The 13,033-nt window shown below is 39.3% G+C and overlaps 1 protein-coding gene across 4 annotated transcripts in view; it reads right to left on the bottom strand.

The window, feature by feature from the left end:
• The window catches only part of DNM1L (dynamin 1 like), a 29,460-nt gene that overhangs the window by 5,266 nt on the left and 11,161 nt on the right, over positions 1 to 13,033 (bottom strand). For 2 of the 4 annotated variants that reach the window (XM_072400254.1, XM_072400256.1), the window contains exons 3-13: positions 11,755 to 11,787; positions 8,039 to 8,085; positions 6,846 to 6,917; positions 5,633 to 5,719; positions 5,356 to 5,518; positions 4,802 to 4,922; positions 4,282 to 4,413; positions 2,251 to 2,457; positions 1,975 to 2,095; positions 1,311 to 1,466; positions 1,110 to 1,199 (exon numbers count right to left, since the gene is read on the bottom strand). In XM_072400254.1, the coding sequence (XP_072256355.1) occupies positions 1,110 to 1,199; positions 1,311 to 1,466; positions 1,975 to 2,095; positions 2,251 to 2,457; positions 4,282 to 4,413; positions 4,802 to 4,922; positions 5,356 to 5,518; positions 5,633 to 5,719; positions 6,846 to 6,917; positions 8,039 to 8,085; positions 11,755 to 11,787 (1,229 nt within the window). The remainder of the gene's footprint in view (positions 1 to 1,109; positions 1,200 to 1,310; positions 1,467 to 1,974; positions 2,096 to 2,250; positions 2,458 to 4,281; positions 4,414 to 4,801; positions 4,923 to 5,355; positions 5,519 to 5,632; positions 5,720 to 6,845; positions 6,918 to 8,038; positions 8,086 to 11,754; positions 11,788 to 13,033) is intronic. The other 2 variants (XM_072400255.1, XM_072400257.1) reach the window with 1 other exon arrangement.

Here is a 13,033-nt window from a genome sequence, read left to right as displayed (position 1 = left end):
GTTTTTGTTTCTTTTAAAATAGGATTTAAATAACAAGTGGCCATCGCAAGCACCCCTGCAGCATAATATGGTTTTTAGGAAGAAAAATAACTGATATACTGGCAGGGTCAGCAGGTATGATCTTGTACACACACAGGGCACTTTTCACTTCTATTGTGTTTTCTGTTTGGATCTGAAAGGAAATCAGATGAGAGAATGAAAGTGACCAGATTTCCAGCTAGATGTGGATGTGATGTGTTGGTAAAAATCAAAGGTGTCATTCTGTGTTTATAAATGACAGAATCTCTGATCAGAGTTCAAATTGCTTTCAATTTAGGAAAAACAACTGCAAGGGCAACCTTATTGGATTAGTTGGTGCTAAATAAAGCATTGATTACTATTTGGCATCACTTTGATCACTAGATCAAAATAATGCTGAACATCACACACAAATAATGTAAGCTCCAGTAGTCATGGAGAGAGCAAACTTCCCACCTCGACAGAATTCAAGATTCAAAATCAGGCTTTTAAAATAATGACTGAAATACAGGTTGACAATCAAAAATCCGGCAACCTCCGGACCTGAGGAGTGCCGGATTTTCCAAAATTCCAGATTTTTTTTTATACTTCACCTCCACACACAGGCCAGCCTTCCTCTCGCAGCACCGCGGACATCTAGCACAGTTTCTGGGAGCAGGCAGCAGGGATGTCTCAACGTGTATTTAGTGTAGCAAGCAAGACCTAACAGTTGTTTCTGCAGAACAGCACCATCAAAACATTAGTGGCCAAACAGTGTACTGCAGTCCCTGTATTGAAAATGTGATCCAAAATTCATGCCAGGAAACTGAAGGATCCCGATTATCGATGGCCAGATTTTGGATTGTCAACCTGTACCACTTTTTATTCTATATGAATCTGCATTGATTGCAAGAAACAAGCTGATTTTCAGCCCTGCCTCCTATCAGGGAATATACTGATCCTTTTCAATATAATGTGAAACAAGAATTAAAACATTGTCAAAAAATATAAATCAAATTTTTGAATATTGTTTAAAGTGCAAAAATTATTTTTGAACTTTTAAAGTAGAGATGGGGGCAATTTATTGCTCATTAGGGAGTTCATCCTCTTACCATTTCATTGGTTACAGGAAGGCGTTTACGCAGGAGTGAAGTGACCACCTCTACTATGGCATCATGCAGCTTTGGGAACCTCAGGAGCTCCTGCAGGAAAGAGAGATATGACACAGTCAACCAGGACCTGCACAGGATAATCACTTCATGGATCAGAACACACACTGAATACAGAAAGTCTATCTCAATGTGTGCAACTACCTGTGTGCTGTAATTACTGCAGTGCTGGATGATTCTTTGCATCTCTTCGTGGACTAGTTCCACACATCGTAAACTCGGCTCTTCCAATCGTTTCACTTGTCTTTTCACCAACAGCTCAAACGACACTTCTGGGACAAACAAGGCCGGTCGCGGGCCCTAAAAATACAAAGGGTTAATTTTATTCAGTTATAATAAAATTCTAAAAACTAATATCCTTACCTCCTTACTCTACAGAATCCTTAAAATGGTCAAAGTTCAGCAAATTTTGACATCAACAAATTTACCCCAATAATATATGACAGGGTAATATAAGCAAGCAGGGGCTAAAAGGAATGAGCATCTGGAGATAAGCCAGCTAGACATGGGGACAAAAAGGTGTATGTAGGGATGAGGGAGGGACAATCAGACTCTGCTGCAGTGCACATGTCGGCAAAGCAACATACAGATACAGAACAAAAATATAATAGAAATACAAACATGTCTGCTGCTTCTCGTTTCACTGTCCAATTACGTGTTGCCTACAGCAGAGAAACCTGGATCACCCGCCCAGCCAGACAGGGTTGTGCTGTGTGAAATAGCTGACTTTGTGTATGTAGCCACTTGCCTGGAATTCAGTTTAAAAGAAAAAAAACTTTTAGAAATCTGGATATTTCAAAAAACGTACTGTTGCATTTCTGATAGCTGTAAGTATATCGATTGTGGTAAGACCACCCAATGGATCAACAGACTCCAGTGTTCTCCCAAAGGTTTCATGGAAGATGTAGCAAATTCGTGCTCCTCCGCACCTGCCAAAGTAAGAATAAAACCCTGAAGTAATGTAGTGACTGGCTGCTGAGAAAGCAAGGAAGCTCCAGCAGTAAAAAGTGCAAACAATAGACAATGTCCAGTGACATTCAACAATCATAACATGTCAGCATTCACAGTGACAATCTGTACTTACAGCTCTGATGTCTCTATGTATTTTGCTGTCCCTTCAATTGTGTTACAATATTCTGTAGCAAATTTTGTAATTAGTTGCAGCAGGGTTGCACTCTTGTCTTCCACTGGCTCGCCATAGCTGTTGAGCAGTGTCTGATATTGAGCAGCCAAAACGTTGATCCTGGTTTTTAGCTCTGGTAAACAGTCTCTGATGTGGTGCATCAATAGCCTGCAAACAAGGACAATCTACAGATGAAATACAAACTTGACAGGGGGTGAAGAATTGATCTGTAGTCTTGTTTTGCAGAACTGGGGGCAATTATCACTAAGATCTGTATGGAATTATTATGTTGTTGTAATTTGATGGCATATAGATTGATATAAACTATAAACAGATCATTTTTTTCTTCAAAGAATATGGTTTTCAAATCCTATTTTTATTAAACGAGTTCCTTGCTTTGCTCCCTTCCAGATGGAACAGAAGAATGAGTGTGCATATGACAGCCTAATGTCTTAGTATGTAACTGTGCAAATATCAGGTCTTTGCGATTCTTAAAACTGTTTTTAGTGAGAAGTTACTGAAGTTACTTGTTTTTTTTGCTTTTAGTTAGAAGCTGTGATGGCAGAGGCACAAAGCAAGTTTCACGTCGTTGAAGTTACGGGCCGTCATGAAGTTTTTGTTTCTCCAGGGAAAGTCAGCAAAGGACATTTACACTGAGATGCCACAAACACTGGGGGAGAAGTGTCCTTCCTACAGCACTGTCAAAACCTGGATATGTCATTTCAAGACTGGGCATTTCACCGTTGAAGATGAGCCACGCAGTGCCCGCTCCACAACCTCAACTGACCCGGCAGCCTGAGATGCTGTCCACGAGCCGATTATTGAGGACCGGTGAATAGAAAAGAGAAGGAACGTGTTGAAGCATCCAAAGCTGTTTTGGCCAATTTTGGAGCTGCACGGGTCTTTTTGGCTGGGTTAGTGACTGAAGATGAAACCTGGCTCCACATCTCAGATTCTGAAACCAAGAAACAGTCAAAGGAATGGCGCCACAGCAGGTCCCAGCGGCCGAAGAAATTCGGAACCCAGAAATCGGCTAAAAAAGTCATGGCGTCCGTTTTCTGGGACAAAGACGGTATTCTATGGGTGGACCTACCTACCTCAGGGCTCTAGTATCAGACGAAAGACCGTGGAAAGTTGACCAAAGGGATTCTTTCTTTGCAGGACAATGCATCTGCGCACACATCCAACGTTGTGGCTGCCAAATTGAACAACCTGATTTTCCAATTGGTCCACCATCCCCCCAACTCACCTGACCTGGCCCATTTGGACTATTATCTATTCCTGAATTTGAAGAAACACCTGAAGGGGCAACATTTTAAAGGACATTTCTGACGTCAAAGATGCTGCTGAGAGCTGGTTTGTGGTCCAACCAAATGACTTATTTGAACGGTCTAGAAAAGCTACAACTACGCTGTACCAAGTGCATCAGTCTCAGGGGAGAATATGTTGAATAAATGTGTTATTTCATAACTCTGGCTCTTTTCTTTCTGGGCAAAGCCAGGTACTTCTTAGCACCCCCTCGTATTATATTCCTGTCTATATGCATTTGCTCCAGGATCAGCTGCATATCATTGCTCTGAACCACCTTCCTGAAAATACCAATTAAGCAAGTGACAAGGTGACAATGTAGGAGAACAAATCGGAGTTATAATCGCACCATTTATTATTATTATTATTATTATTATATTATAACGAAGGCTTAAACTTTTAAAGGTCGAACAGTTTTATTTTATTTTTTTAAATTACATGGACATGGTAAACTTTATGCAAAATTTAAGTGATTGGGTATAGATCCTATTTTGCTGCTTGCTTCTGAATGTCAGAGGAACAATAAATTGTAAGCACATCTGGGGTGCAAATGATGCAAATGATTTTATTTACTCTGCAAAATGTTAGTGAAAGTCTCAGTGCAAAGTAAATGTATGCAACAAACAAATTAAGGAACAGTTCAGCTCATTATCACCACAACTAGTATTTTTCGTCAGAGTTTACCTGTTAAGGGTGCGTGCGAGATACTTGGTTCCATTCCTATTAGCCAGAGAAGGGTATTTCTTCTGAAGAAAAGCATATTCATCCCGGATTGAGTCTGCTACACTCTTCTTATTATTAATATCTAGCTGACTCCTGAAACAAATATAACAGGGTCCGTTTGGGTGTACAGCGTAACAAGCGTTAGGAGCATAACTGGACACAGCCCAACCCATGACAGACCCAAGAACTATCCCACAGTCCAATATATAAAAAAATGTTATTACATACATATTTGAATAGCGTCAACCTGTTCTTATCTCAAACAAGGTAAATCAACAAATTTAGTTTATCGCCAACCCCACCAGCAGCACATTCACTGCTTTCCTTCGCTCTCCGACTACCAGTTGCAAAAAGAAAAACACTGGTGTGGAGCTAACAGATGAAATAAGTGCAGCGGGTAGGGCTGGCTTTACTTAAAGCTCCTAAATTATAATTCCTCTAGATAACAATACATATACAGATTAAAGCACAAATTCCTTACCTATTGACGACTCCAATAATACCCAGTTTAACTGGAATGACTCTTCCTAGGAGAACATCCATGGCATCTGTCCCAGCATCCATAAGGTCCAATTTGGTGATGACGGCGAGTGTTCTCCGACCTGCTCAAACAAAACCAACTATACCTCAGAACAATTTGCCTTGCAAACCTTTCCACCACAATGTCCCAAAAAAGAATCTGTAAAAAGTGAGCAGACCACTCTTCCAATGCCAGCAGCTTTTTCAACATTGGCTGCATGCCTATTCCAGAGGCAGTAAAACCAAACATACCTCTAAATGCCATGTCCATGCACAAATGGGGTCTGGCTATACCCAGAATGTCTGCATTATCATTTAGTGGATGTGATGAGTGCACAGTTACAAAAAAAAATCTCTTAGTTCTAAGACCACTGAACAAGATGCAGAAACAGGGATGCAGATCAATATTAAATAAATATGTATGGATCTATCTGTAATGCTGGCAGATGAGCAAAGCAGATGCTGCTTTAATCTGAAAATGTTTTTACACCTTAAAATAAAACATCCAATGCTCACCATCAGGATCGCTCTCCCGGGCTATTTTCAGAGCTTCAGATGTTGCCATATCCGTGTTGGCAGCAGTAACTGCCAAAATGATGGAATTGGGGTTGCTAATGTATCTTAGAATTAGCTCTCTGATCTGAACTTCAATGTCCTTAGGCTGGTCACCGACCGGGACCTAAAGAGGAAGAGGAGAGATTTAAAAGAATGTAAATTTCTTTAGCACAGGTTTTTGGTAAATGGGTGAAAGCATGTTTTTTATTCTTATCAATCAGGCAGCACTCGGCATCACCTTTGTCATCCCTGGTAAATCCACTAGTGTCAGGTTGACCACATTAGGAGAGAAGATTTTCAGATGGATGGGTTCTGGGCTTATACCCTAAAACAGAATAATAATAATAATAATAATATTAATAATAATAAAGGTCAGCAGGAATATCACATACAGAGAGTATGCAATAAACATGAATATTTAAAAAGATATTTATAAAATCAAATATACCTATATGATAACTTTTACACAAAAAATCAAAATGTACACAAATATCTACAAATAAAACGCCTCAAGTACATTTTTTAGGCTAGCTATAAATGCTGTATTATTGTTTGGGAGTTTGTCTTAGGGCACCCATACAAGAAGTAAAAATGACAAATTCTGGGAATGATTTTTGCAGGCAAGACCTTTTTTAAAGCCCATCTCTGGGCAAATGTGGTCAGTTCCAATGCTTCCCTACCCCTACCTTTTGTTTTTCCACAAAAAAAACACCCATTTTAGTGTGCCACCATGCAACCCACTGTTAGAGTGAATCTAGGTGATGAAAAGAAACAAACAAACAAACAAAACAAATGCAGGGATCAGCTGGGGAGGGAGGAGTGTAGCCAACATGAAGCTTTAACAAAAACCACATATTTTTTGACAAAATTAGAAAAAATTAAAAAGTGTCTGCCATCACATGAGTTGAGGTAAAGGACATTACTGGAACACAGAGCGGGAAGTCTGGAGCTGAGTCATGTATCTGCGGAAATCAGAGATAATCAGCAGACATAATGAGGATGCTGGAAAATTTTAGGGATGAATTAGCCTTATTATAATCTTCCTAATGACCAAACACTGTTACTGCTGTTCTGGCACATCTGATCAAGTGTAGTTAACAGAGCAACATATAATCCCAACTAGGAGCCAATCCTCTGCACAAAAATTGTACACTGGTTATAACATGTATACTGAACTTAAATCAGACGAATAGAACAATCAGGAATTCCTTTGTATTAAGACTTCTGCAGCATCCAAAATGTCTGTGCACTTCAGATGCCTGTGTCTCCTTTGCTCCCCACAGTGGGTCCAACAAAGATTTAAATCTGACACTTTGCTGAAAATTTTCTGTCATTCAAAACAATCTTGCCTTCTTGAAAGAGGAAGTAAACTAACCTGATAAGCAATCATGACTTGGTAAACCTCACAATAATTTAGTGTGCAGGTTGGCACGTAATAACATTCATCTTACTTTGTTGTTGCCAGAAATTCTTTCAGTTTCATTCTCGATCTCTTGTCGGATTTCATCAAAATCTGTGTATATCTGAAAGAAAAGTGGACGTTAATTCTAAAACATAGTTATATCTCAAAGCGTACAGTACACAATTCCAGACAGATACTGATAAGAAAGTATTGGGTTCTCCAATGCTTACCTAAAATATATACTATACAATGCTGGCATTTACTTAGAGGAGGTCACTGCACTACATTACAAGCTGTTTCGATGAAATGCAAACAGTAAACTATATGACTTTCCAAATACTACTAAAAATTGGAGAGCTTCAACTGAAATTTTGAGAGCTGAAATGAGCAACAACTCCTGCTACTTGTACACCCAGCAGCTGCTCCACCAACACCATTTTATTCATGGTACATTTATTTTGCAACAGTTTAAACTGAAAATCTATTTTTATTAATATTATTAAAAACTATTTATATAGCACCGACATAATATACAGTGTTGTACATAAAATAGAGGCTGCAAGTGACAGACAGAGAGAAACAATGACACAGGAGGAGGAGAGGACCCTGCCAAGAAGAGGAGAGGGAAGTAGCACACAATAGTAGGGGGGATTTGGGTGGTAACTGAGTAGTGAGAGTTTAGGAGTACTTGTACTTATTAACTATGTCTATTGAGGAAAGCCTTTCAACTGTTTTGTTTGCCAATGATGTTGATATTACACATTCAACACTGTACATTTATAATGCAGCTGTATGTGTGCCAATGACCTGCACTTTTCTGGTGCTAGCTGTATTGAGCAGAAAACACTCTATGGAGCCTCTAATTACACATTGGGACACCATGCTGTTAGCAGTGCAGGGTAACAGAAAGCAGAAAGCAATATCTGATTTCTGTTTTAAATATGCACGTGGAAATGTTTAACATGCACTGTTCTAGCAAGCGCTTAAGTAAAAAAGCAAGTTGCTGCTATACAGCTCCTACAGGCCTCAAGGCTGAGTCAGTGCTAAGCATCTGCAGGTCATGCTGGTCTCTTCTACAATTTGAGACAATGGAAGTAGAGATGGCTTTATTTTTTTATTTTCTCTTTTTACAGGAATATAAGAAAAGTCTTAATAAAGTAAATAAGCTGCTAGTTTCATTGTGCTGGTGCTGACTACCTGACTCCAGTGATTCAATAAAGCCTGTTGTAAATCCTAACATACCTTGTTCTTTGTGTGCAGGAATTTACCCCATTCATCAGCATCCACTCCTGGAAAAAAAAAACAAACGTAACAAGTGTAAAAAAATACTACAAGTTATCACAAATACAGGCGTGGTGATCATCAATAAAGATGGACCGGTAAGAACTGAACTCAAAAGAGGAGGTCATAGGTTATATTGATGTAATTATGGAGCTGGGGGCAGATATAAGTAGGTTATGGGAGCAGCACCATTTCTGCTTGGGTGATCGGAATGTGCCATGAATGAAAGAGTTACCAGTGATCCAAATAAAAAGCTATTTCTAAACTACGAGTTTGTTCCATACACTCCTCCAAATGCCTTATATAACCTCCCTACCACTCCTCCATGCAGATTGCCAGGGAAACATACAGAAACAAATAAATAGGCCCAGTACTTTACACATGAAGTACATGTGATGGTTCATACACAAACACTGAGTCAGAATGTGTCTGTAGAACACCCTCGGGCATTTTCCTTTCTAATAAGCAGAGTCACCGGCTGGCTGAACATCCTCTGTGTGCACTGACAGCTCCTTAGCTCCGTATATTCCCAAAGACATGAAACTCACTAATGCCGGTCATTTATGGAAACAAAGAAATAAAACTTAGAGCATACAGAAGTTTTTAACATGATTTTCTATTTTTTAGGATCCAATAAGGATATCATTAGCCACCTACAACTAAAATTAGGGGCCCCATTACTTAAAGAGGATCTAAACCCAAAAACAAGATATTGCAGCTCACCAGACCACATATGTGGTGAAGGCATTTTTGTTCTCAATATATTCACCTGGTAACACACTTCCCGTCTTCAAGTGGCTACACTAAGTGTACTGGACCTATGGAGGAGGAACGTAGCCACCTAAGGACAGCAGAAACCGTACACTAGGGCTGTTAGGTGGACTTTACATAAGTGAAAAATGAACACATCAGACATTAATTATAACGCCTATGGAGAATGCTCTGTTTTTGTTCCTCCAGGTAGTCAGAATTTTAGGGTTGTATTTATTATTAATTCAATAAGAAGTGTACTCAACATTCACTTTATATTCTCCACCCCCACCACCATGATTTGATATTACACACCCCTTTATGTATTACAGTGGTTTTGCATATTTTTAAACAATATTCACTCATTCACAAGGTGGGGGGGGTGATTTTTAGCACCATGGAAAGCAATCAACAAGTCCTGTCCTGTTATTTACAAGATTCTTACAACATTTCCAAAAAGTATATAATAGGGTGCCATTTGCCAAACTTAGAGAACATGTCGAGTGAATTTCATAATACAAAGGAAGAATCCTGCCAGTAAATGATGGGTGAACCCTGTGAAATCTTACTTGGAGAAATGTACCTATTTTTACCCCCAATACATTTCCAGCAAATGTTATCAGTGAATCATTGATAAATGCATCCCTAATGTTATGTCAAGCTAAAAATGTCTGAAACCCCAAATAGTACCTGACATGATCCCTAACCTTCACCCCGATCCATATGAAAAGACACTTTGAATCATTATCATGTAACTGGTTGCCAAGTCTGAATCAGAGACTGGCCTTTAGGATGACACCATAAAACCAAATCCCCTATGAATGAGGAGCCTGTGGGCCAGGACCCTAAATGGTATCCAACAAAAATAGTTGTGTCCTCAAACTTATTGGAAAATGTTTTTCATTTCTTAAGGCTCTTCCTTGTTTCAAGCACACGGGCAAATCAACAGATATTACCTGTGATGTAAGGTGTGCAACCTTCCTTGCAATCACCCTTGCCAGTTTTTAATGCATGTGCATGTCTATTGCAAATAATGATGTCAATGTCAATAATGTCAATGCTAATGATAATGTGTCAATTCAAAGGAAACCCATTAATGTTTAAACCGAATGAATATGGCCTGCAGGTTTCCACAGCTTGTCCTCAACAGTTCCTGTCTTCTAGATATCCACAAAGCTATATTGCACTGCTGAGGTGTAAATTGTCCCCCTGTCCATATTTGAGATAACCTGCTGAACATTCCCTGCTGGGACCAGAAGACTAAAGGCTCAGCAAATATTGATAACTTCACCTGAAAACTGCAGTGTTCTACTTTTGTTTCAAAAAGAAAGCAGAGTGAAATAAAGATAAAATGGTTTCATATCATTAGAAAAAGCAGAACATGAAAAGGAGATTCACTGCACAGACAGGAACGAACAAACAGTATAAACCTGCAGCCAAAATGAAATGTTACACAATAAATTGCAAATAAAGAAAAATACAAAACCTAAACACAAGAGATACGAGAAACATTTTGGGAGAAATGAGGCAGAATATGGTCACCTGCTGGGTACTAAGCAGCAGAAAAGATTACAGATTTCATGCTACCCCCTAAAAAAAGGTGTGTAGAGCAGTCAAACATTGTTGGTAATATTATTTAGAGTATCCACTAGGGAAGAACACAATTTCCATTGCCACTTGTGGACTCAAAATAGCAATGTTTCTCAGCCAGGGTTCCTCCAGACCAGGGGTGTCAAACTCAAATACACGGGGCCAAAATTAAAAACTTTGACAAAGTCGCGGGCCAAGCTTTTCATATGGAAACAAAGAGGTGTTGCTTCACATTCAATCTGGAACAAGCCTAAAATAGAGAAAGAGGCATAAGAATTTTCTTCAAATTTAAAAATTTATAAAGAAAAAAATCTTATGCTTATTTCTCTATTTGTAGCCTCTGGGTTAAATGTCAATGGTAACATTTTTGCACAGGCTAACAATAATAATAACAATATTCGTCTATGCAAAACCAACCATTTAAGTCCATGCCTTGGAGTAGCAAGGAAAAGTACAGCTGAGGGGGCTTGCTGGAAATGTCAGATGCAGCCAATGCTGGGCTAAATCTTATGGGTGGCCCGTCGATAGAACTCCTTTTTCAATGAAATAGCCCCCTACTAAAATTTCCGGCATTATTTGCGTCTATAAAACAGTCCAATGCGGGGCAAGGCATAGGCAGAGAGCCCGCTGGTCTATAGAGGCGAGTGATGTCCGGAATTGTAGTAGCGGCGCATTTTCAATGCAGCAGTGAGCCAGCTGCAGTTCATATTTAGGATTCCTTTGGGGGCCAAAAAAACATTGGGAGTCCAGAGTTTGACATCCCTACTCCAAAGATTGCTGGGGTTCTTTGAGCAATGAGCAATTTGAGCCAGGTCAGTTCATTGGACACCAATAATCTTTATGGCTATCTATAAGGATGACATTCTTACTGCTGACCATCACACTAATATACTGTGAGCAGTGGATATAAGATATATAGAAGGGGTTCCCTGAAGACCAGAAAGGTTCCCTCACGTTAGGAAAAGCTGCCTTATAGGCAAACACTGAAGAATGCTGCACAGTAACAACATTAGCTTAGTACCATTGTTCTAGCCATCAATGTTATACCATGGATGGAGGAAAACCTTCACCCATTCTATATACACAGCTAATAAAATTCAACAAGGGATCAAACCCGACCTCATTCCACCCATAGCTGTACTATTCTCATTGAGTGGCAAAAACTAAATCCATTGCAGCTGTGAAGGGACTACAAGTGCCAGCAGGTCCATAAGCAAATAAATTAAATATAAAAATTAAACAAAATGGACAACCAGTGATCTAGAGAAAAGCCTACAATGTGGAGTGAAAGCTCATGCATGCAGGTAGAGAACAGGAATAGTGCGCAAACAGGAGACCTTTGAGTCTTGGATTTTTCCAGGCGTCCATGTCTGGAATCAATAACAGGAATAAGAAGTGGAAAGAAAAACAAAAAGGCAGAGAGAGTATTAGTGGCAGATTGATTTCCTGACCTACAAAGTAAATTCATCTCAGAGAGGCAGCCATTTTGTGTCCAAAATCAATATTAATTCAACAAAGTGCATCATCCAGCAGTTTACAGGTGGGGGATCTACGACTGTAATGTATTATACAGAACCATACCTAATGCCGCACCAAAAGAAGATGGCCTCTTGAACCCACATGGGACATTCATACAAACTGTGCTCTTGATCAGAACTGCATGTAGGTTTGTGGCACTGGAAGGCCATTATTATTATTATTATTATTATTAATATATATAACATATACTCCAACCTAAACAAATCATTTATATAGCATATAAAGCACAACTCCAGCCAGAAGGGAAAATAATTACCTTCAATATGTCAATTTTTCCTGTCAGCATCCTGCTGTATTCTCTGTACAGCAGCACATGTAGTGGGAGAGGTATAGGTTCAACTGCACAGTGCTATCAGAACAAGCCTAGAAATGATTATGGAAGGCAGGGTGACCTTATCAGTGTGCTGCTTCTCACTCACTGTCCAGTCACAGGCAGGGATGAGTATTGGATAAGGTTGCATTGCTTACAGGAGACCCTTACATTTTGATGATAAATACAGAAAATAAATGATTTTTGTGGGATTGATTTTTGGCCAGAACTTCACCTTTTACACTTTTAAAGAAAACCTGTCATTCATTTTAAAGGAACAAGTGAGCCCATCAGCAGAATAGAACCTGTACTTCTACTGATGTAAAAAAAAAGCTCAGAAAGGACTGTTTCATTAGTTACTCTTCTCCTGGGATTTTCTTGATACTAAAACAAAAAGAACTTTCCCTTCATATGCAAGAGTCAAAATGGATCCCTTACCAGAGGTTTTAAACACTGACATAATGATTCCTGAGCCGACCACAAGACGGCACTTACAGGAAGAGGAAGTTATGCTTTTATCACAGCAGTGAGCTCTGACCTCACATTAATATTTATCAAGCAAGAGAGGATGATAGCAGGAATATTTCTTACATTACTATTACTTCATGACATAATAGGCTTGTAATGAAGAAAGTCTGGCTATGCTGTCCGCAGGTTTATATCTGTAAACAAAGCCACACAAACAGATCTTTAAATACTGATCAGTTAGCAGGACTGAACACATAGCGGGAAAAAAAAAGAGGTACCGTATTTTTCGGACCATAAGA

Source organism: Pyxicephalus adspersus, chromosome 2, assembly GCF_032062135.1.
Source record: "Pyxicephalus adspersus chromosome 2, UCB_Pads_2.0, whole genome shotgun sequence".
In the NCBI taxonomy this organism is placed as follows: Eukaryota; Metazoa; Chordata; class Amphibia; order Anura; family Pyxicephalidae; genus Pyxicephalus; species Pyxicephalus adspersus.
Note: the sequence above shows the minus strand (reverse complement) of the source record. Positions and strands in the feature narration are given on the sequence as shown.